We start from the raw sequence: 25,472 nt of genomic DNA, 5'->3' as shown, positions 1-25,472 counted from the left end.
TTTGAGTTTTTGATTTTGCCATTAGAGCAGGACATTTTTTCGTTTTTGAATATTCCGTAGAGTGCGGTATTTTTCGTCTTAAAAATAGGTGAATATATTCAAATATACACTAAACGTTCACAGTTTACATCAACAGATGAAGCTTTCTATGAAAAAGAAAAATACGTTCACAAAAAGTTATCTTTTAAAAAATGAACAACAAAAATATGTTACAAGCATCAATTAAAAACAAGAAAGTGTCCATTAGTACACGGATGCCCCACTCGCACTATAATTTCCCATGTTCAGTGGACCGTGAAATTGGGGTCAAAACTTTGATGTGGAATTAAAAGTAGAAAGATCATATCATAGGGAACATGTGTACTAAGTTTCAAGTTGATGTGACTTTAACTTCACCAAAAACTACCTTGACCAAAAACTTTAACCTGAACTTCGCACTATCATTTTCTATGTTCAGTGGACCATGCAATTGGGGTCAAAACTATATATTGGCATTAAAATTAGAAAGATCATATCATGGGGAACATGTGTAGTAAGTTGCAAGTTGATTGGACTTCAACTTCATCAAAAACTACCTTGACCAAAAACTTTAACCTGAACTTTTGCACTATCATTTTCTATGTTCAGTGGACCATGAAATTGGGGTCAAAACTATAATTTGGCATTAAAATTAGAAAGATCATATCATGGGGAAAATGTGTAATAAGTTTCAAGTTCATTGGTCTTCAACTTCATCAAAAACTACCTTGACCAAAAACTTTAACCTGAAGTGGGACGAACGAACGGACCAGAAAACATAATGCCCCTCTATTATCGTAGGTGGGGCATACAAATGAATAGTGAGCATGTGCTAATGTCAAATTGTTCTAAATATTTGAAAAAATAAAACAAAACATCTGTTATTTAATTTTTAATGATATGAATTTAAGCATGGATGCAATTGTACTCCTCATTACATAATCATTGATAGTTTGGAGGTCGATTCAAACACATTTTTCTATGACTTAATATGGATTAAAAATTAAATTGGTGTACCTATATAATAAAGAAGGATACGGCTACAAAATAAACACAAAATGGAAATTTTTGTATTGATCATAAAAAAACGTAGGTGAAAAAACTATCAAAATATGTGCAATTTGGGTACCGTCACGTTAGACACGAAAAGCTATAATTACGCAAACGAACACGTTTCATTCAATGCTATACAGTAAAATAAGATCATCAACACTATGAATTTATTTGAAAACTTTTCACAAATACTTAAATCTGTGTAAGCCTGAGACAAAAAGACTAAAATACGTTATTTTCTTTTTACATTATGGAACAGCTGTTCACAGCTTCAACAATTATTCTTGCAGCTCCTTTTACTCCTGTCAATATTTGTGAAAGTACATCGTCTTCTTCCTTTTCAATCCCTTTCCTTGAGTTGTCACGTAAAGCGGAGTCTTCCTGTTGTTTTCTATAGCTTTCCTCTACTTCCCGCACTTTCCGTTCGTTTTCCTTTTTCAAATCTTCTATCTGTTGTTCGCGTCTGCGCTCTGTTTTCCCAATCGCTAATGCAAACTTTTCATCAAACTCATGTCGAAGAATTTGTACTTTCCTTTGTTGCTCTTCCATCAACTGTCTCTTAATTTCACTTTCACGCCTTCGCAGTGTTTTTTCGGCTTCTTCGTACATTTCATTTGTGTAGCAAACACCACCATTTTCGTTAACAACCTTATCCACTGTGTTTATCAAACTTCTAACTTGATTTTCTTGACTTTCACCAGAAAGTTTATTGTTAAAAGGAATACACCTATTGTCACAGAGGTTGAGCAATGTCATGAGTGATTGGGGATACTTTTTGACGTGATCCCTAAAGTCTTCTTTTGTATCTTCAAGATCATCTGCTCTTGTGAAAACAACCATTAAGTACTTATACATACCAACTCCGAAATGATCAACTAAATGTTTAACCGTATCGTGTTCTATCTTAGTAAATCGACCAATGTTGACCGTCAGCAGAATAGCATGTGGTCCTGGCGCAGTCATCCCAATACATTTTACTATTTCCTTTGTAACTTGCTCATTTGTCATCCCTGTATCATAGAGCCCTGGAGTATCCACAACGACGATTTTACGGTCGAATCTGGTATTCGTTGCAAGATGGCAACACTCTGTAATTGAGACTCCACTTGGTTCAGATTTAAATTCAGGTCTGCCTAAAATTGTATTTCCAGTGGCGCTTTTACCTGTGCCTGTTTTGCCAAGTATAACCATTCTTAATTCAGTTGAGTCGACCACTCCACTAATCTCTTGTCTTTCACATGGGTCTAGAAAAAAAAGTTATTATAATAATTTGATCAGTAAACAATATTCACTGTCGGTCACAAGAACTCGTAAAGTATTTGTTTTGAATAAATGCAACATTGTTTTTCACTCTTTTTGCTTTGAAAGACAGAAACACTCAAATCTATTGCATTTATTTCCGATTTAAAATCATATATTACATATTTTTTCATTCTTATTTTTATTATTTCCGTGTTTCGTGCAAATAGTGTTTGGATCTGTGCAGACATATATTAAATAACATAGTATAGTCCTCCAAATGGTGGCTGAAGGAAAGTTGCCGGAGTTACAGTAGAAAATGGATTCAGTAAATCGGAAATGACCGTGGTTCGAAAGGTAAGACTATTTTATTGCACAAAACCCACACTAGGTATACTCCTTTAGACATGATTACTTCTTTGATGGTAGATATGATATGGAATATTTGCCACTAGGCGTTTACGCAAACATTGATCGATCAATCCTTCAATGACGTAAAAGGGACTGAAACATGAACATCTTTCCATTGTTATCCTTAAAAATAGTCTACAACATCAATTGTAATACAAGTAATTGAAATGTAAATGTTATTTATAAATTCATTCGGCAAAATTCCAGAAGGTTTCAATAACTTGCGGGATTTATCCTATGATATTTGATACAAATTGACAGTGAGTCTCTTGTTTTAAACGAATTCTTCAGATGTTTTTATGAAAAATGATTATTCCTAATTATGATCAATTCTAGAAATTTAGAAAAATATATGTTTACACAAGTAGGTTAATATGACTCAAAACGTTTCAATATTTATTTGTTTTTGGCACGGAGACTGTTTATTTGTTAATTATCCACAAGCGAGATAAATCGAAAGAAATTAATCATATTGCTTATTTCTACCTCTTTTTCAATGGAAGGCAGATTTCTTCCCATACTGTAACTTAACACAATAGACTGTCAGATTTGCATCAAATCGGATTTTCCTTCATGTAAAAAGTATTTGCAAATATTGACCCCACACATGATCAAATAAAAAAGATAAATGTCTTTTTTTGAGATAACTGAAAAAGCTAACATCAATCTAGATATCATTGTTCTCATTAAAGGTTACAACTGGACAACGATAAAAAGAAGCTCAAATCATGAAATTGAATTTGACATTCATTCAGTCACAGGAAACAACACAACTATATAAATTTAACCGCCATACATCTTCGAATTAAAAATCGATATTTTCCTTTAGAAATGTGGGTAAAGATAAGATATTTTAGGGTGCGAAGTCGCTTATTGATAGTTGTAATGCAGGCTGGTCTCACCCCTTAAATATATTTACGATTTGCAGATATTTTCACAGGCAAATACATGAAACCATGAGACAACAAGGTTTTACCAAAAGACCGTCGTCTACACAATATACTCTAAATGCATGAAAATTGAGTCTTTACAAGTTGTAAATATTAAAATTAAACTGAAACAATATCAGATCTGCAAATGACAACCGATTCTAAACAAGCATTCTTGAAGTATTGCATGGCAATAAAATGCAATACATAGTCCACTATCGGTTGAAAATTCATTGTACTGGAACAAAATGCAAACCGTTTCTATAATTTGTCATGGTGTAAACTATTTTACAAATATCAAATAAACTCATAATAGAAACCAGGATTAAATAGTTATATTTACGCCAGACGCGCGTTTCGTCTACAAAAGACTCACCACTTACGCCCTTATCAAAAATAAATAAATTAAAAGGCCAAATAAAGTACGAAGTTGAAGAGCATTGATGACCACAATTCCTAAAACAGCAGTGGCATCGACCCAGTGGTTGTAAAGAAACTCATCATAGATACCAGGATTAAAAATTTATATTTACGCCAGACGCGCGTTTCGTGTACAAAAGACTCATCAGTGACACACGAATAAAAAAATGTTTAAAAGGCCAAATAATGTACGAAGTTGAAGAGCATTGAGAACCAAAATTCCTAAAAGTTCTGCCTAATACAGCTATGGTAATCTATGCCTGAGGTAGAAAAGCCTTAGTATTTCTAAAATTCCAAATTTTCTTTACAGTTAATTTATAATTATGAACATATCAATGATACCTCAAGTCAACACAGAAGTGCTGACTTCTAGGTTTGTGATACCCTCGGGGAACTAAATCTCCACCAGCAGTGGCATCGATCCAGTGGTTCTAAAAAAACTCAAAACAGCATCTTCAAGCATAACAGAAAAAGTATAGAACATTGATTATTTGTATGCATTTTAACAGTCCAATAACCATTCTAAACGCTGCGAAAAAATCATCTGAACAAAACAAATTCAAACTTGATCTGAAACTTATCGTGGCAAAGCTGTATACCAAATATCAATTCAATATCTTGAAGCATGATGAAATTAAATTTGTTATCACATTTTGTTTGCAGCTTTTTACATTCCTGACTTGGTACCTACATTTTCGTATGTAGAAATGCCTCTACCAAGTCAGAACTATGACAGGTATTATCCATTCGTTTGGGGTGTTTTAGGTTTTGATTTTTCAAAAATGGTCTTTACTTTTTGAATTTTCCTCGGAGTTCATGTTTTCTGTGATTTTACCTTTATTACCAATTATGCAATTCGTTATAACGACTTTAAATCTTTATCTCAAATTACAAAAAATGTGATAACCTATTTAACCCACAAATTCACAAATTTAATCTGTTAAAACAAATTATACAATTCGTAATAACGATTTTAAATTCCTGATTTCGAATTCAAATCATATTTTTGGAATGTCCTTAATGGGCTCCCTTAGATACCCAATAATGATTGAGGCCAAGTTTGGTTTAATTTAGCTTAGTAGTTAAATTAATAGCAGGTCATCCCTTTATACTATTACAATAGTTACTGAATATCCCCTTATTATTATTTAGAAAAGTTATGAAGTTGTGATGAAAAGCTTGTGTTTTTTTTACAATTTCCCTTACAATTCTATAATAAATCCCTTTGTTCTATTTTTATCCATGGCGGCCATGTTAGTTGGATGACAGGGTCATTGGTTACATTTTTCAATCAAGATTGTGTCTAATAAGTTTGATTCTATTTAGCCCAGTAGTTAGTGGAGATTTGTGTAAAAGATTACAAAACATATGAAAATTGACTATAAAGGGCAACACCTCATTAATGGGTGAATTGAAATTTTGATCATATTTGACCCGTGATGATATAATTTATGTACCCTTCATTTTCATGAAAGACGCACGATATTTGTATTTGAACTCTTTTAAGTATAAAACTGTGACACCTCGAATAAAACTTTCGGATTGTCTTTTATCATTATTCACTGTTACTGCTGTTTACTAACATTGTTTTCCATTTTTATGTAAAACGTTGTTACGGTTTTTGCTTTTTTAATGTCTTTTGTGTATCATAAAGTTCGAATGCAGCATTATTTAAATAAGTATTATTTATTTTCTTTATGTTATAATACTAATGATGTTACTAATTTTAAGTCTTGTAATTATTTACTACTGGTGAAATTCAATGCATTCTTAAACATTTAACATTTAACATTTTCAAATTTCTATTTTCTTTACTTAGTACAGTAGTTAGGATATCCTAGCCAAGAAACAGTCCTAAGACGGGTTCGATGTGCATGCTGAGACATATCGTAAGTAGGTCCTTACTATATCCTAATCTATTCCTTAGAGGGGTCTTACAACAAATTCTAGGATAGCTTCGATAAACAGGCCCAGTATTTCAGTACTTTTATTATGAATGCCGGGTTACAAATTGGACCTCATTATCTTAGTAGTAAAAATATTAAAATGTGTCATTTTATCACAACTTTTAAATTTGAGCAATTCGATAGAACATTAAATGTACGGTCAGTTTTGACAATATTTTGGATATTTTGGATATTTTGGATAATTTGGATGTTTTGTATATATTTATGAAATTTGTTTAATTGAACAATGAATTATCATAAATAATAAGCATACATGAGCGTTATTTAGAGTCTGCATACTTTATAAACAAGAAGATAGCATAAGCTCTATTGAGCTTTTAACTGACATGCAAGACATTTATAATAATATAACAAATAATACACATGCAATAAATTACACTGCACAAAATGAACCACTAAAAGCATGGTGGTGATAAGCAGCCTATAATCATGATAAGCTAGGTATTAAAGCTAAAAGTATATTATGTATTAGAGCTAAAAGCATATAAATGTTAACTAGACATGATTAGAAAGTTGATAAATGCATAACTTAAAATCTTTAAAAAAAACGGGTAAGATCTAAATGGTAAAAAATAGCAAAATATATTAATTAATCATTTGTACAAACTGTGCATTTACAGTCATTTCCATTCAATGACTCACCCCTTAAATATATTTACGATTTGCAGATATTTTCACAGGCAAATACATGAAACCATGAGACAACAAGGTTTTATCAAAAGACCGTCGTCTACACAATATACTCTAAATGCATGAAAATTGCCCAGAGTCTTTACAAGTTGTAAATATTAAAATTAAACTGAAACAATATCAGATCTGCAAATGACAACCGATTCTAAACAAGCATTCTTGAAGTATTGCATGGCAATAAAATGCAATACATAGTCCACTATCGGTTGAAAATTCATTGTACTGGAACAAAATGCAGACCGTTTCTATAATTTGTCATGGTGTAAACTATTTTACAAATATCAAATAAACTCATAATAGAAACCAGGATTAAATAGTTATATTTACGCCAGACGCTCGTTTCGTCTACAAAAGACTCACCACTTACGCCCTTATCAAAAAAAAATTAAAAGGCCAAATAAAGTACGAAGTTGAAGAGCATTGATGACCACAATTCCTAAAAGTTTTGGCAAAAACAGGTAAGGTAATCTATTCCTGAAGTAGAAAAGTCTTCGTATTTCTAAAATTTCAAATTTTGTTTACAGTAAATTCATAATTATGAACATATCAATGATAACTCAAGTCAGCACAAAAGTGCTGACTACTGGGTTTGTGATACCCTCGGGGAAATAAATCTCAAACAGCAGTGGCATCGACCCAGTGGTTGTAAATAAACTCATCATAGATACCAGGATTAAAAATTTATATTTACGCCAGACGCGCGTTTCGTGTACAAAAGACTCATCAGTGACACACGAATAAAAAAATGTTTAAAAGGCCAAATAATGTACGAAGTTGAAAAGCATTGAGGACCAAAATTCCTAAAAGTTTTGCCAAATACAGCTATGGTAATCTATTCCTGAGTTAGAAAAGCCTTAGTATTTCTAAAATTCCAAATTTTGTTTACAGTTAATTTATAATTATGAACATATCAATGATAACTCATGTCAGCACAGAAGTGCTGACTACTTGGTTTGTGATACCCTCGGAGAAATAAATCTCAACCAGCAGTGGCATCGACCCAGTGGTTGTAAATAAACTCATCATAGATAACAGGATTAAAAATTTATATTAACGCCAGACGCGCGTTTCGTCTACAAAAGACTCATCAGTGACACACGAATAAAAAAATGTTTAAAAGGCCAAATAATGTACGAAGTTGAAAAGCATTGAGGACCAAAATTCCTAAAAGTTTTGCCAAATACATCTATGGTAATCTATTCCTGAGGTAGAAAAGCCTTAGTATTTCTAAAATTCCAAATTTTGTTTACAGTTAATTTATAATTATGAACATATCAATGATAACTCATGTCAGCACAGAAGTGCTGACTACTTGGTTTGTGATACCCTCGGAGAAATAAATCTCAACCAGCAGTGGCATCGACCCAGTGGTTTTAAATAAACTCATCATAGATACCAGGATTAAAAATTAATATTTACGCCAGACGTGCATTTCGTCTACAAAAGACTCATTAGTGACGCTCGAATAAAAAAATGTATAAAAGGCCAAATAAAGTACGAAGTTGAAGAGCATTGAGAACCAAAATTCCTAAAAGTTCTGCCTAATACAGCTATGGTAATCTATGCCTGAGGTAGAAAAGCCTTAGTATTTCTAAAATTCCAAATTTTCTTTACTGTTAATTTATAATTATGAACATATCAATGATACCTCAAGTCAACACAGAAGTGCTGACTTCTAGGTTTGTGATACCCTCGGGGAACTAAATCTCCACCAGCAGTGGCATCGATCCAGTGGTTCTAAAAAAACTCAAAACAGCATCTTCAAGCATAACAGAAAAAGTATTGAACATTGATTATTTGTATGCATTTTAACAGTCCAATAACCATTCTAAACGCTGCGAAAAAATCATCTGAACAAAACAAATTCAAACTTGATCTGAAACTTATCGTGGCAAAGCTGTATACCAAATATCAATTCAATATCTTGAAGCATGATGAAATTAAATTTGTTATCACATTTTGTTTGCAGCTTGTTACATTCCTGACTTGGTACCTACATTTTCGTATGTAGAAATGCCTCTACCAAGTCAGAACTATGACAGGTGTTATCCATTCGTTTGGGGTGTTTTAGGTTTTGATTTTTCAAAAATGGTCTTTACTTTTTGAATTTTCCTCGGAGTTCATGTTTTCTGTGATTTTACCTTTATAACCAATTATGCAATTCGTCATAACGACTTTAAATCTTTATCTCAAATTACAAAAAATGTGATAACCTATTTAACCCACAAATTCACAAATTTAATCTGTTAAAACAAATTATACAATTCGTAATAACGATTTTAAATTCCTGATTTCGAATTCAAATCATATTTTTGGAATGTCCTGAATGGGCTCCCTTAGATACCCAATAATGATTGAGGCCAAGTTTGGTTTAATTTAGCTTAGTAGTTAAATTAATAGCAGGTCATCCCTTTATACTATTACAATAGTTACTGAAGATCCCCTTATTATTATTTAGAAAAGTTATGAAGTTGTGATGAAAAGCTTGTGTTTTTTTTTACAATTTCCCTTACAATTCTATAATAAATCCCTTTGTTCTATTTTTATCCATGGCGGCCATGTTAGTTGGATGACAGGGTCATTGGTTACATTTTTCAATCAAGATTGTGTCTAATAAGTTTGATTATTTTTAGCCCAGTAGTTAGTGGAGATTTATGTAAAAGATTACAAAACATATGAAAATTGACTATAAAGGGCAACACCTCATTAATGGGTGAATTGAAATTTTGATCATATTTGACCCGTGATGATATAATTTATGTACCATTCATTTTCATAAAAGACGCACGATATTTGTATTTGAACTCTTTTAAGTATAAAACTGTGACACTTCGAATAAAACTCTGTCCATTTTTTTTCAATGATTGTTTCGGATTGTCTTTTATCATTATTCATTGTTACTGCTGTTTACTAACATTGTTTTCCATTTTTATGTAAAACGTTGTTACAGTTTTTGCTTTTTTTATGTCTTTTGTGTATCATAAAGTTCGAATGCAGCATTATTTAAATAAGTATTATTTATATTCTTTATGTTATAATACTAATGATGTTACTAATTTTAAGTCTTGTAATTATTTACTACTGGTGAAATTCAATGCATTCTTAAACATTTAACATTTAACATTTTCAAATTTCTATTTTCTTTACGCTAGCACTTAGTACAGTAGTTAGGATATCCTAGCCAAGACACAGTCCTAAGACGGGTCCGATGTGCATGCTGAGACATATCGTAAGTAGGTCCTTACTATATCCTAATCTATTCTTTAGAGGGGTCTTACAACAAATCCTAGGATAGCTTCGATAAACAGGCTCAGTATTTCAGTACTTTTATTATGAATGCCGGGTTACAAATTGGACCTAATTATTTTAGTAGTATAAATATTAAAATGTGTCATTTTATCACACCTTTTAAATTTGAGCAATTCGATAGAACATTAAATGTACGGTCAGTTTTGACAATATTTTGGATATTTTGGATAATTTGGATAATCTGGATATTTTGTATACATTTATGAAATTTGTTTAATTGAACAATGAATTATCATAAATAATAAGCATACATGAGCGTTATTTAGAGTCTGCATACTTTATAAGCAGGAAGATAGCATAAGCTCTATTGAGCTTTTAACTGACATGCAAGACATTTATAATAGTATAACAAATAATACACATGCAATAAATTACACTGCACAAAATGAACCACTAAAAGCATGGTGGTGATAAGCAGCCTATAATCATGATAAGCTAGGTATTAAAGCTAAAAGTATATTATGTATTAAAGCTTAAAGCATATAAATGTTAACTAGAAATGATTAGAAAGTTGATAAATGCATAGAGTAAAATCTTTAAAAAAAAAGGGTAAGATCTAAATGGTAAAAAATAGCAAAATATATTAATTAATCATTTGTACAAACTGTGCATTTACAGTCATTTCCATTCAATGACTTTAAGTATTTTTAAACTTGCTAAAATGTTATTTTTTGAATCATTAGCAGCCGGTTGTACGAAAGTGCCATTAGCTTAATGCGTCATTACGGCTAATCATTCATTAAGTTCTTAATATGACATTAGTTAATGAGTCCATTAAAATGTGTTGCACGAAGCACAATTTTGTTGCTCGTTAACTAATGAACATCTGGGACAATATCCCAAATGCGCCTTGAAAAAATCTCTGTGTAGTGATATTTGACACATTTCTATGATGAACAAATGACTGAGCTGAACCATTTGTGTTAATTTAGAAAGTAAGGGAACACAGAATAAATGTGTAAAACCTATGGAGCTATTAAATGTGTTCAAAGTATTAAATTTTCAAAGAACTTATTGTGTTAAAAATGGGATTTTTTACCATGAGGAGCCGCATCGCAAAAGAATACTCGGGGTTTGTACCACATATGTAAAAATGTCTTAGCTTCGAAACAAGCCATCATACACATACAAGTTTACGATATGCGCTGAGCAACAGAAGAAAACGATACCATTACCGCCTATGGAGAAACAATTACGCATATTGCCCCATCTAATGAAGAATTCGTCATTAACATATCATTAAATATTGGTTTTCCCCTATATTAAACATTTCCCACAATTCTCTGAGTTGTAAACATCCGTTGTCTGCATAATTATCATCAACAACTATGTAGATGCCTGCTAGTGGTTCTAAAACGTACAAAAATAGATTTAAACATTTAAACCAACTGAAATAACCTTGATCACGGAACTGATACAGCAAATCATTTCATTACCAAATAACAAATTTAAGTCTAGTCACGGTACTAGTTCCATGGCAGGTGAAAAGATTGTTTGGAATGAAAGCACATTACCGAAAAGGTAAACTATTTAGGTGTGTCGCAGATCAACAAAAAAATTAAAACAAAATGGCAAAACTTGCATCCAGTGTCAAAAAAGGCATTTACGGAAAAGGCCCGTGACCAGTAGAGATTTGGCGGTGGGTGATCCACCATCTCAACCTTTGACAAAACACAACTTGAAGAGAAAGTAGTGGATATCTACTAGTCAAAATAATTATGACGTCTTGAAAGGCTATTATATTTAGATAATTGTTTTTATCAAACGGATTGTTCTTTTTATGTAGTGGTATGACCTGTGCTTCTTGAAGTCTGGCTATAAATTCACTAGATTTAATAGTATTTCATTTCAAAATCATTACATACTAAGTTAATATCATCTATATATCTTTTTGAATCATGTAAAAAAAAAGTATTGATAAGATCAATAATATAATTATCAGCATTAAAAGATTTTAACTTCTATATTGTGTCTTCCTGTTTACACAATTACATGTTGACCATTTATTAAAGGTAGATATCATCTAAGAAATAATTGATGCAAGTTAGACTTTATTGAAGTTTTAACATAGGTAGGCATTATATTCGTGATTATGTTTGCCCGAGCGATAGTGAGGTCTAAAATAACACGAATATAATGCCTACCATGTTAATACTACAAGAAAGAATAGCTTGCATCATTTATTTCGATTTTTTTTAGGACAATCAAGGTAATTCCTATTTCCTATGTGTCTAAGCGTAGAAGGTTTGTGTAGTCTCGTCCATGAAACTCCCTTTTTTGTTTGTAAACAAGCAAATGACTGGTATTGTGATTTGTTTTAGAGGGAGGAGTTTGAATAGCCAGCATGAACCGATGTCGTATCTAGATCAAATATGTCAATTTCCAATTGCAACACATTACAGTCATAATAAATGAATAAGTAACAACATTTGCATCATTTAAGAGTGTCGAAGTGTTTTAAGTTAACGAAATATATCAAATGCATGCCAATTTGATTATTTTTTCATTATTCTGCAGAAGTCAATATACGCATGTGCAAACACGTTTTATTAGATTCAGAGCATTGGTTTATTCACAAAGGGAAAGAAGCATGTCGTATTCGAATTGATGAAAACCACTAACACCAGTGTTGCAAATTCAGTGTCCTGAAACAATTGGTTGTTCTATTTGTAAGGATAACATCTACAAGTGATGGTTCATACCATTTCATACAGCATGTAGGTTTCTTTTTTAACTATATTTGACAGATAAAAAATGTCACATATATACCCTATTACTTGTGATTTGTATTTAACCATAAAATCCCAATTAAGATCACATATAACCATTTAATTTTCAAGACATTTGAAACTTTTATCTAAAGGAATATTTATGGAGTCATAAAATATATTATTCGCCATTGATGATGGACGATAAATAGCATAAATCAACCATTTAGTGTTATCAAGAGTAAACTCGTATAAAATGTTTTCAAGAGTCTTACATTCAATGTCAAGTCTTCTTTTTTTTGGTAAGTCAGCTCTCATGAAAGTAGCTATACCTCCTCCATGGTCAGTACGTTCTCTTTCCTGTAGTTTGTACCCATCAATTTCAGATAAGGGTCCTTTAAAAGAGTATAATGTAGTTTCAGAAATTGTTAGACCGTCAACCATTTTATGAAGTAAAACCTGTTTAATTTTGTCAAACTTGTAACGCATTCTGTTAATATTTTAATACCTTATATATATGCAAGTTGTTCATATGTTTCTTTCTTTTTTCTCCTAAGTTAAGTTAAAATGCCACCGTCTTGCCCATCTGTATGTTGATGACGACATGTTTCTAGTCATTGCATTACCAGGGATCCACATAATTACAAAGATCAGTGTAAATGGTGATGAAATATTGGTACATTGAAAATGCCACCAGTAGTTACAAGACTCACATAGTACTTCACGGTAGGTTGTCGCAACTACGTTATAGTAGTGACTGCATGGATGATTAGCTTGTCCTAGATTTAGTTAAATATCACCGATTATGTGATAGCCTGTTATTTTTGTGTAATTTGTATTTTTTAATATTCTCAGTACTTGATATTAATATATACCTGAATAAAGTTACATTGTTAGCTTTTTAATTACATGTCATAATTAAGAATTAACATGGTGTATTATTCTATTTTAATTTATTTACATGGACTATTGACGGACGAATTATCATCTCATGCTTTGGTTAAGTTTGATTTCACTGTAGTTAGTTCTTTATTTTCACGGTTGATTTGAGTGCAATCGTACATTTTTACTATTAGGCAGTCCCTTTGGCGGTGTAATCACTTTGTTCTAGATTTTCTTATATAAGGTCTTATTCGTTCTTTATCAATTTTGCAATACCTGTCCACTAGTTCATATTTAACACGTATGCATATCTCAACTTGTTAGATTCGCGTGTGCATGTAACAACATATTTGATTTTAACGAAATATCTGAATTTCTGAAAAACTATCACGCCAGTGTTTCCGAAATCACAAACTAGTCAAAACCTTTACTAAATTCGATCATCGGTACAAGGACATCATTTGTAAATATAAATCAACATGCAGACATCTTATACCTTCAGGTATTTCACATCCTATCTTTTATGGTAATATTCTTTACAAAGCACATAAATTACGGCATTCACCTCAAATGCTTACCAAAACTTTAAACAGACTTATTTGGAAGGAATATAGTTATGATACTGCTGTCAAGTCATTAAGGATTGCATATTTTGGTATTGATAGTGATTCACTCATAGGGTCTTTGCATTGGAAATAAACATTTTTATTCTAAGACCAGTTGTTAACATGATATGTCCTTCTCATATATTTTAGGTTGATATGATTATAAACCCCTAACGGGAGGGATTTTGCGTAATTTACATATGATGAAGTCATTATCTTTCTATCAGTTTAGTAATGGTCAGGAGCTGTCATATCAGTTACTGCTGGTAGTCCTTTGTCAAAATATGTATTATTATCATTATGCTTAGTTTCTTTTCCTACCCATTCTGACATCGGACTCTGACTTCTTTAAACTGAGTTTAACTGTGCGTATTGCTGTGTTTCTTTATTTTACATTGGCTAGAGAGATGGCGGGAGGGTTGAGATCTCACAAAATATGTTTAGTTCCGCTGTGTGTTTGTGCCTGTCTCAAGTCAGGTGCCTCTGGTCTTTGTTAGTCTTGTATGTTTTTTTTTTTAAATTTAACTTCATAATGAATCATTTAAATCTTTTCATGTTTAGTATGAAGACCTATTGGTGGTATTCAGCTGTTATCTGCTGTTTGATCGGGTAATTGTCTCTTTGACATATTTCCCATATTCTCAATTTCATTAGTTTGAGACAGCATACGAGAACATGCACTATACCTTAAAGTCTAATTGGTATAACAATAATTGAGACAAGTAATTGCTACGGAATCACCAGTATATATTTCTGTGACTAGATACATATGTATCCAGCTTAATAAGTTTTAATGATAAGGAAATACGAACGTTAGTTTTAATTATTATTACTTAATGAAACAGATGCATCTATCTGTAACTGATAAGTATATCTATATTTTACAGTGCTGTATTAAAATATATTTATTATATTTATTTCGTTTCGTCTGAATAAAAGTTAAAGAACACTAGATTGTAGTTATTTCTTTTATTATTAAAAGCCTGAAAAATTCGCCATACACTTATAACAAGAAGAAGTCTATGATATCGTTGCTAATACTTATCTGGGATAGGTTTTAAGCATCTTCTGTTGTGTTCAACCCACCATTTTTTCTTAAAATGTCCTGTCTTATAGTTTGTTTCTATGAATTTTGTATTGTTGTTTGCTTTAAGTTACAATTCTGTGTTCTGTTATTTCGTTGTGTTCCTCTTATAGTTGATGTGTTTTCCTGGGTTTTAGTTTGTAACCCGAATTTGTTTTCTCTAAATCGATTTATGACTTTTGAACAGCCCAATACTACCGTTGCCTTTATTTATCTATTTATAAGGTCGTTTGCTAGGGTCACGTTGTACGTGCCTGTAGAATTTTGACAGTGTAATATGTCAAAAATACTGTTCAAACATGGCACTAAATTACAATTGTTGCACATGTGATGCTCTGTTTACTGATATAATGATAGATTTAAAAAAAAATATCTTGAAAAAGTAAATAGAATTGGTTGGTCCTCAATGTTTATCTTTACTCCGGAAGAAAAGTTCGTGTCCCGAGAAGTAGCGAGTAAAATTTGATCGCTAAGTATTCAAACTTGAAATTTGTTTAAAAATAATTGAGATACATTAACAGTTTGTACACTATGTTGTTCAAAGTTAATTTCTTCATGATCTCCACATAAAATTTACGATGACAAGCTCTTCAGATTCATTAAAGATTTATAATTTTGCGCTGGTTTAAATTTTGTCAATGTTTTTTTCCGGGCATGCGCATAAAAATGAAGAATACATACAGTAATTATCTTTCTATTTATATGAAGCCTTGCTTAAACATTCACATCTACCTTAATGAATTAATTTCGACAGATGCTTATTATAACAATACAGGTCTCTTCAATCCTGTGTTATGATGGTAATGTGATGTAAAAAATTAAAATAGAGGAATTCTAATACTTCATTTAAAAGTTATACATTTTTCAAATAATAAGTTAAAAAATCTAAACGCCATCACCTTAAACATGTTAAAAACTATAAGTAATTTCTAATAAAAAAGTAATCTACAAGCCATCGTATTATGTTACCATTGATACAATGTCGTAAGGTTCCAAAAGGATATTCATCAGGTTCATGGGTCGAAAATAAACTGACAACGTCATGACTAAATTCCAAGGAGATCAGCAGACAAAAGATAAAAGTATTTGGAGTAAAATACTCTATACTTGATTAACGAGGACATTGAGCAACTACCTAACCTTTTTACACCCTTATAAACATTTCCTTTCGTAAATACTGATAACTTAGTTATTTTCTATTTTCTACTTACAATGGATATCAGAGGGAGTAAATGAATTAACATGTACAATAAATTTTCCCCTCAAAGGTAAGTTGAAAGAGTGTCCCCAAATTAAGTAAAACGTCAATCAAATAACTAACAGAAACCTTTCAAATTAAGATACTTGTTCTAAACCGTATTCTAACTAGTGAATTGGACCCACTAAGCACGTGATGTTAGGGTCTAACGGTGTAATTGTTTAATTCGAGTTGGCTTCTCAATTTATAAATTGTTCCTGGACAGTCGATAGCTAGAGTCACTTTATTAAAAAGAACAATGACAATTTGAAAACAGATCACAAAGTTTGTTTCAGCAGAAAAGAAGGCGGACTGCTCACCTTTTTTCAGCTTAACAGAAACAAGGGATGATTTTCAATAAAAGGTATTTGAAATAAAATATTTGAATATAAAAACACTTAGCCAACCAAACTTACAGTGTATATTGTGAGAAATTTGAAAGTATGAACAGTAATAATGAAAACAAACGTCGGTATATTATTGTCTATGACGTAAGTATCAAACGAATGACCCAATGACTAGTATGATCAATGTGAATTACCTCTGTTCAAATGATCAGTAATATTAACTGGATCTGTAGCACTGTCATCTCGTAAACTGTTGCATATCTCGCATATCTGATCGTTTCCTTTGTTAATATACGTACACGCAGGACAACTCCATTCTGAAATTTGATATAAGCTAGATACAGTTTAAGTTGAGTCAAACCATTTTACTGCAAACTGTTTTCACAATATGTTAAATGTTTGTCACTATTGAGAGCTTTGTATTATTTTTACCCCAAATAGCTCAACATTCCTGTTAGATAAGTTTTATTGGGTGGACCCATAAACTTTGCGACAACGGCATTTTCCTATATTAATCAATTATGGACTTCTGGCGAAATCTATACGTTGTACATATATAGACCTGTTCAGATTAAATTGACCGAGGTGAAGTTCGAATTCCAATATAATGTAATATGTCCGTATATAATGTATTGTCTGAGTGAAATGTGCGCATTGATTGATTTGTGAGAATATACAAAACAGTTTACCGCAATTATGATATAGATAATCAATTTAAAATATCATAAACACTCAACAGAAGTGTTATATGATTTTTATAAAAATTCAAAATAAATTTCTTTCACAATCACAAATAATAATTTCATATAAATATACATATTTTGACAAAATTTCTGTTTAAGCTACTTTAAAATAGAGGAACGAGATTATTCAGAAATTAATAATTGAGTCATGCATGCATAATGAACAAAAATCATGTTTATCTGCATTTTATCATTTCATTGAAATGTAGTTTGTAGTTTTTGTAAACTGTGATATATAAAACTCTGAATTTTTCTGATACTGGACATAATATAGAATTATTATGACATACAATTCCTTTCAGAATTTGTTTTTATAATATTGGTAAAGTTCCAACGTTGTGTCTCTATAATATAAATCATGGTGATCATGTTTAAGGGGGCTCCTGGGTATAAATTTAATTTTTTTTCTAATATAGGATTTCACTATATTTTTTTTATAAATGAACTTTATCGTATACTTAATAGAAAAATGAAATAAAAAAATGGGGTCACCGTTCATTTAAGCTCACAATCTGCCTCCGGAAGAAGCATACATTTTTGTTAATGTCCTTTTTTTCTGTTGAGCTAATAGGAGAAATAGAGGTAATATCGAAATAAAAAAATAACCTAATTACAGAAATCACTTAAATTTTACAATTATTTAGTTGATGTATAGCTTATTTGAAAACAATAATAAAAAATATAGGTCACCGATGAGTTACAAAAGATATTTCAAATTTAATGACAAAAAATGGCATGTTTGCACCAAAGGGAGATAATTTGGAGCTTTTTCAATGATATAAACATTTTAAAAGTCATCTGGGGCGAAACCGAATCGTTTTTTGGGTTGATTTTTGTACCATATCATAAAGTAATAACTAAAAGTGTAGTAAATAAAATTTATAATGAAAAAAATAAAGGTTTAATTTTTTTGCTGAAATTTTTGTACCCACGAGCCACCTTAAGTACCGATGGGTAAAGTTGATCTTTTTAAAAACATATTTCAAATAAACTAGATACTTCCATTCTTTTTGAAATATCATGATTATAAAGAAAAAAAGAGAGAATTGTTAAAGAAAAAGAAGAAGAAATAAAAATCTGACAATAGTGTATGATTTTTTCCCCCACTCTAAAATCGTATATGATATATGGCGCGAGTACAGTTTTCGTCCGAGGATTTAGAAACATAGTTCCTATAGTGTGGACGGTTTATAGCTTGCAAATATTTTTCATACAACTTCCATATTTATTCTTTTATTTTTTCTGGAGGATAAAATAATACGTAGGGGGTGAAATTACACGAAGAACAAAATTTGGGTCTCGAATAATTAGGTAAAGTAATGTTTAGTCAATTTAAAAAAGGCAAAATATAGTATGCCTTAACATGCGTATGTCGTCAAACTGAATTATTGACCCCTATACTATAAAAGTGTTTATTTATTTAGTTAGACATGACCGACCTTTCTATAACTTTGATATAAGTTGTCCAGAAAGTAGCACATTACTTTCTAAGCAGTAAACACATTTTTACAATAGAACAGGTGCGATATTTCAATTTTTGTATATATTGTCTAGCATAATGAAAAAACCGTGTTCTCGGGTCAATTTCAGAACGAGATATAAAAAAAATTGAAGCTGTATTCTTTTTCTTTTTTTTTTTACATAATTGCTTATGAGAAACATAGATTATGTTACAAGTCATTATTGTGAAAACTGAGAACCAGTGTACTTAGTGCAGTCTTACAATCTATAACCAAACTAAAGTAATTATATGAAACAAAATAACGTGCAATAACACTCGGTTACGACATTTTTGAAATGAAAAATTCTTTCATTTACCTACTTTTTTTCTCTTCCGCAACTTCTATTGTCAATGAGTTCAATTTGCGTTCTTCCTTTCAATTTGAAAATAATACGGTCATAAAAATCTTTAGAATGATATTCTTTAGATCTTTATAAGACATTTCTTTGTGTGTCATATATGATTCTTTTTTTCAGATTCTGTCATACTCATTCAACACTGATATGGGGATAGAACATTGATTGAGAAAGGCGCTGTCTCTCACATAATGTCTAGTACTTAGCTCTTCTCAAGTAGACGAAACACACATTTGGCGAAGGTTAATCTATACGCCTGTTATGTATGAAAATCTACCCGCATCCAATAATATGTTTAACTTGTCATTGCAACATGGTTTGGATTTCATAGTGACATCATGACTGATATTTTCTTTCTACATTATCGTGATCATTGAAACATCATCAAATTCATTTGCTTAAAAAAATGTTTTTTTGAAAAGGATTGCAAACTTTTATGTTCTATTTGTATAATTTAATGGTTATTGATACCTCCATGCAATGTCGCTATAAAAAAGTTTTATCAAATAATCATCCACAAAATGTGAGAAAAAAAGCAAAATCGGTGTAATAATTTAGAAAATTTCGAGACATAAACATTATAAAAAGAACATTACAAAAAAACATCGATTTTCGGAAATTATTGTTTAAAAAAAATACTTTGTGATAACAAGTTGAGGATGCATTATAAAAAATGACAAAAAAAATATTAGGTAATATCCAGCAAAAGCGTTAACTCGCTTAACACGGAGGAAAATATTAAAAGTTCAATATGTGAATAAGGCTTGCGTATCCATAAAAGAATATCATAAGAAATGCAGTTCTATTGTATTACCTTCTGATGGAATAACAACAATACTCAAATCTTTTTCTAAGAAATTCAACATCCCAGTCGAAGAAAAAATATTTTGTACAAACAGAAGTAAGTTTGACAGAAACAGGGTTCTATTTGCGATGACTGTATTTCTAACAAATACGGAGACAGCTATGCATTCTTGTTGAGCACATATGAACTTTATGTATTCAGTATTGAAGTTGTTCTTCAAACCTAAATTGTTCAACAGTTCTAATAGATTGTCCGCAACTTTCACATCTTTGAAAATTAGTTTCACTGCAGTCATAAGTTCCCCTTCAACTAAAAAATTAAATAAATAAATAAATTAAATTTTTTTTTGTTCCGATTTGCTGTTTTAATCTTTTAAGTACGCATCGTCCGCTTTGATGTCATTCTTTTTAGTGTATCCTTTTTGTGAAGAATTCGAACTAAATTTTAAACGTCTTTTGTTCATGTATACAAATGAATCCGAGGATGTATGTTCATTCAAATCCACCATAGTAGACTTTCTGTTTAGTTGCCAGCTTGTTTGTTCAAACTAATATATAGATTTGTCTTACAGTAATCGTCTTTATATGCTTTTCGTTTAGCATTGTTTTGTATCATTGCTATCTCATAATACTATTCCCAAACTTATTTATTTTAAAAAATATACCCCCAAAGTAGCTCATTCAAGATATTCTATATATCATGTTGTATTTAAGTAATCATACTTTTTCATTATCTGATAGAGTAATAGACAAAATTACCAATTTGCCTATCAAAATCCATATTGATACCAGTTAATTACGTAAACAAAGTTTATCAAAGGTTTTATATGTATTTTTAATTGTATAGAACACGAAGAAATCAATTCCAATTACGAATCGGATGCAAACAATTTGTCTAGTTTTGTCTTCGTTTTATATGCCCTTATATCGTTATTTTACTTAATTTGTACTTTTTGGGGGAACTTGTTTATACGACATTGTGCTTTTATGTACTGAACTATCAACGTCGATGTTTTTGCTGGCGTCATTGTTAGATTTATTGGTATGTTTGTTAGGAATAATCGAGTCAGTTGTGTTGTATATCTAGATCTATGATGAATGTTTTACACAATTTTGGCTGCTGGATCCCAGTCATTTTTAATAAACCCTGTTTTATAAAAAAAGGTAGATGTTCAAATCAATTATTGGCAACAGTTAGGCCTTCAACAATGAGAAAAACTAAAAAAAAATACCTAAAATCAATTGATAAACTTTATTGCCGACAATTTTTGTGTGGGTAGTTCACACCCTTTTCAAAGATACATTTTTGTAAAAATAATTTTGAGTCGATTAAATATCATTCAGATTATAAAATGAACTCATCTAAAAATATCTTATAATTGAATCAGAGATCTTAGATTAAAAAATACTCAATGAACAAAGTGTTCAATTGTTTTGAATTATTTCATAAACTTTATATGCGCGTTTAATTAAAGAGATTAATTTTGTCTTATAGGAATAGTATATTAAATTATATTTGTTCTTTAAGATTAATACTGATCTTCTTTGATTTAATATTGTCATCGCACCATCTATTCTGTCCGTCACAGACGCCACAAGATGATCCATCGACTTTCCTTCGTATAAATGTAGTGTTGAGGAATCAACCCGAACCATCATTTTTTCTGCCAAAAAAAATTATAAGATAATAATAACAATATTTGTGTTTTTAGAGAATTTCATAATGCTCATTAAAATACATTACGTCATACTGTTTAAAGATATGACAAAACAACCGTGACTGATATCGATATCATTACGAATAGCTGATATAACTCGATTAACGTTGACCGTATCAAACAAACAATTTATCTTTTATTACTACAATGTTCGTAATACATAAAGAGTATCATATGTCTTTTGCAATATTACACCTGTATCAACCCGAGACACCAATATATTCTGAAGAGCTCTCTGTGCCCGAGGAATTACATTGGATTAGTAGGATATTGTAAAAGTCATATCATATACACTTGATAATATACAGGTACCTCAAGTACCGCTGAATAAGATTTTTTTGTTCACATACAATGACGTAACACATTCACAAGGGGTTAAAACCCTTTGTTGCATTAACTGATATCGATTACGTAACGTCATACATATAAGGGGTTTGATTGATAAAGCATTTGAATCCGTGATATCCATATCATCACGGTTGGCTGTTGCAGCACGATTGCCATCGATATTATTACACATATGATTTAAATGTATTTACTACGAAGTATATGATAAATAGGTGTAGTCAAGCAAAACAACCCATGCTTAGGAAAATGAGTATGTTGGGGTCGCATATTGTTATGATTCTTACAAAAAAAAAAAAAAACAGTATATAGGGAATTCTAAGTTTTGTCGTTGGATTATGAAAATAAATGTACGGTATCTTTTCATGTAATAAATGATGCTCTGTTTTGTTTATTATTTTTATATTCCTTTGAAATTATGCCAGTTTTGTTATTAGTTATTAATTTTCTTTATGATCTTTTTTTGTTGGTTTGCTGGGGAGTTATCATTTACCATTTCTCAGTTTCAAGTGTATGATTGATACTTCCAATGAAGTTCAAAGTGAAAAATACCAAGTTAAAAAAAGAAGTATCAATCTGAAAATGAGAACTGTAAGAATGTTCTTTCGTATTGAACTGTTGGATTATCAGTTCATATTCTATTTTACAGATGGCGATTACATTCTTATAGACAAGGTTTCAGGTGTTAATGCGTGTATTTAATTATTAACAAATCATATAAAAGTAATGAGCTTGGATATTAAGGATGTACTAAGGTGAAATTTAAAACATCAAGAAAATAAAAATGAATATTCATTTTGAAAGAGCAACAGTTAAGGAACAAAATAAGCTAGACCTATTGATAGGTCATAGACCTCCTTTTCGAGCTATTTGAGATTTTAGAAAAAGCGGGAAAAAGGCTGACTCGGACTTTTACCTTACATTTATTTGTATTATTTGGGTCTCAAATCAAAAGAACAAATATTAAAAAATTGCTTAAATTTTGCATGTTTTAGAAAATTGCCTTTTATGAGCTTTTGAAATCTTTTATTCAACGAAAAATGAGTGTTATGGGGCAAAATATTTTACCCTGTATCGATGAAAAAACCCAAACATTTGATACCAAAACCTCATCCAAGTACATCTTTAAAATATTCATTATAAAGATCTTACCCTCAAGAGATTCGATTTTCTGAAGATCCTGAAGATATTTGCGAGATGTTTCTGGTTCCATAAAACAAGATTGATAAAGTTTGATAGTTTTTTCATATCTGCCTTGATCTGTTTTATTCAAATAATTGTCCATGCGTCTTCCAATTTGAAGGCATGTAGTAATGAACTTATTCATATCCTGTTCTGATACATCTGCTTTAATCTGATGAACAAATCTGTTTCTTTTTCGGCGAATCCTTTCGACATCGTCACCTATATCAATTTCATTTGACAGTGGTTTGGCACCCCAATTCCTTGTTGGCGGATTAATCAACTGAAAACGTCTGAACATTTTGTAAATAATTGAGAAGTCTAATTTTGAAAATCCGTCGTTCGTCAATGTTTGAATTGTTGCCTTTTCATGTAGATTAAGCTTTTTCATAAACCATTTATCACTAATGATCCTCTGATATAGAGCTGGTGCTGATATAGGTTGATGTTGCATCAGATCTTGCATTATAGGATTAAATACATTAATGACAACCATACCGCATCTTGCATATCTCCTGTTGCCTTCAGTTTGCATTTTTGCTTGATATTTTTACAAACTAAAATATAAAAAACATGTTTAAAACCAATAGTTGAATTAAATCTATGATTCCTGAAAAATTTGATAAAATTTTAAAAATTTGAAGTTTGCTTTCATTGTAATTTATTAAAAATCAAAACTATATATTTCACTTTCTGTCTGCTTTAAATTTGAGTTGCTATGATTGACATTTTTTTTAATACTTACGTGCATAAATATTTCATGATTCATTTAGAACAATAAATATGTAGTTTTACACTATACATTTATTGTACGATCCTTAAAAATAAATAGGGGAATGCTATTGTGAACTAAGATTTTCAAAAGATTCATATCGATTTTCTTTTTTTAGAAATAGGTATAATATTGTTTTATAATGAAGTTGCGTAACACTAGAATGACATGCATAATAACACACGTATTTACGTAACGTAGAGGTGCTATAATATATTATGAAGAAGGGAATTGACTTGCAATTAACCTGTTCACAACATACAAAAAATGAGTTTTAAGTTTATTTAGAAACTAAGGACAGCATGGACTTTTCTTGCTTCAATATATAAAACTTTACTTGTTTTAACAGAAAACTGGTTAGGGGAGGTGTAACACTATTTTACACTTGTCGGTCCATCCGTTCGTCCATATGACCGTTTGATGTCCTTCCGTGTCCAAAATTGTCTACGAGATATGCTATTCGACTTCACCTCATCATGTTATAACTAGTGATGCAGTTTAAATTATCGCTCATCACAATTCTGTTTACCGAATACTTATATCTAACATTATGGCCTACAAAAACTACAAATAATAGCTGATTGCTTTTTCTTAGGCTTTATGTTAGTAGGTTGTAACCTGTGACACGGTTCTGTTGGAAACTTCCCAATACAAAATATCTATATTATACGAACACACGCGGCTATTTTTGAATGTTTTGTCGCGTATTTTCAGGGAACTACTATAAGCGGCTTCCTGTAATTTCATATGAGGCTTCATGGAAACATATTAAACCGAATAATGCCACGAGCATCACTGAAGAGACATGTATTGTCGAAATGCGCATCTGGTGTAGGAAAATTGGTACCGTTAATGTTATTACTCGTAGGTATCATTAGTGAGCATTCTTCTTGTCATGGTGAATTCTGTCCCATAATCATTGTTATTTTTGTTATATTATCAAATTAAATCAGTCATATACCTTAAAATACAGACATGTGTACCAAAAGTACACGTTTTTTTTTATTTCGATGACCGTCTTTTTGTGTCCATACCCTGGTCCGTTTTTTCTTGGAGGCAATGGTATTGCATAGCATGAACGGGAGATTGTTATGTCATTTACTCCGAAATGAAACCAATGACTTGAACAGTGCTACTTGCTGCTTTTCTTAT

The 25,472-nt window shown here is 31.1% G+C and overlaps 1 protein-coding gene across 1 annotated transcript; it reads right to left on the bottom strand.

Moving 5' to 3' along the window:
- Positions 1 to 921: 921 nt before the first annotated feature.
- LOC139481607 (uncharacterized) lies at positions 922 to 24,104 on the bottom strand. The gene is made up of 6 exons (XM_071265043.1): positions 23,519 to 24,104; positions 21,872 to 21,967; positions 20,314 to 20,613; positions 17,094 to 17,216; positions 13,020 to 13,139; positions 922 to 2,315 (listed from the first exon to the last, which is right to left on the bottom strand). The coding sequence occupies exons 1-6, from the start codon at positions 24,081 to 24,083 to the stop codon at positions 1,315 to 1,317; spliced, it is 2,205 nt and encodes a 734-aa protein (XP_071121144.1). The 5' UTR covers positions 24,084 to 24,104; the 3' UTR covers positions 922 to 1,314.
- Between the last annotated feature and the right edge of the window lie 1,368 nt (positions 24,105 to 25,472).

Source organism: Mytilus edulis, chromosome 7 (assembly GCF_963676685.1).
Source record: "Mytilus edulis chromosome 7, xbMytEdul2.2, whole genome shotgun sequence".
NCBI classification, from domain to species: domain Eukaryota; kingdom Metazoa; phylum Mollusca; class Bivalvia; order Mytilida; family Mytilidae; genus Mytilus; species Mytilus edulis.
This window is presented reverse-complemented; position numbering and strand designations above follow the sequence as displayed.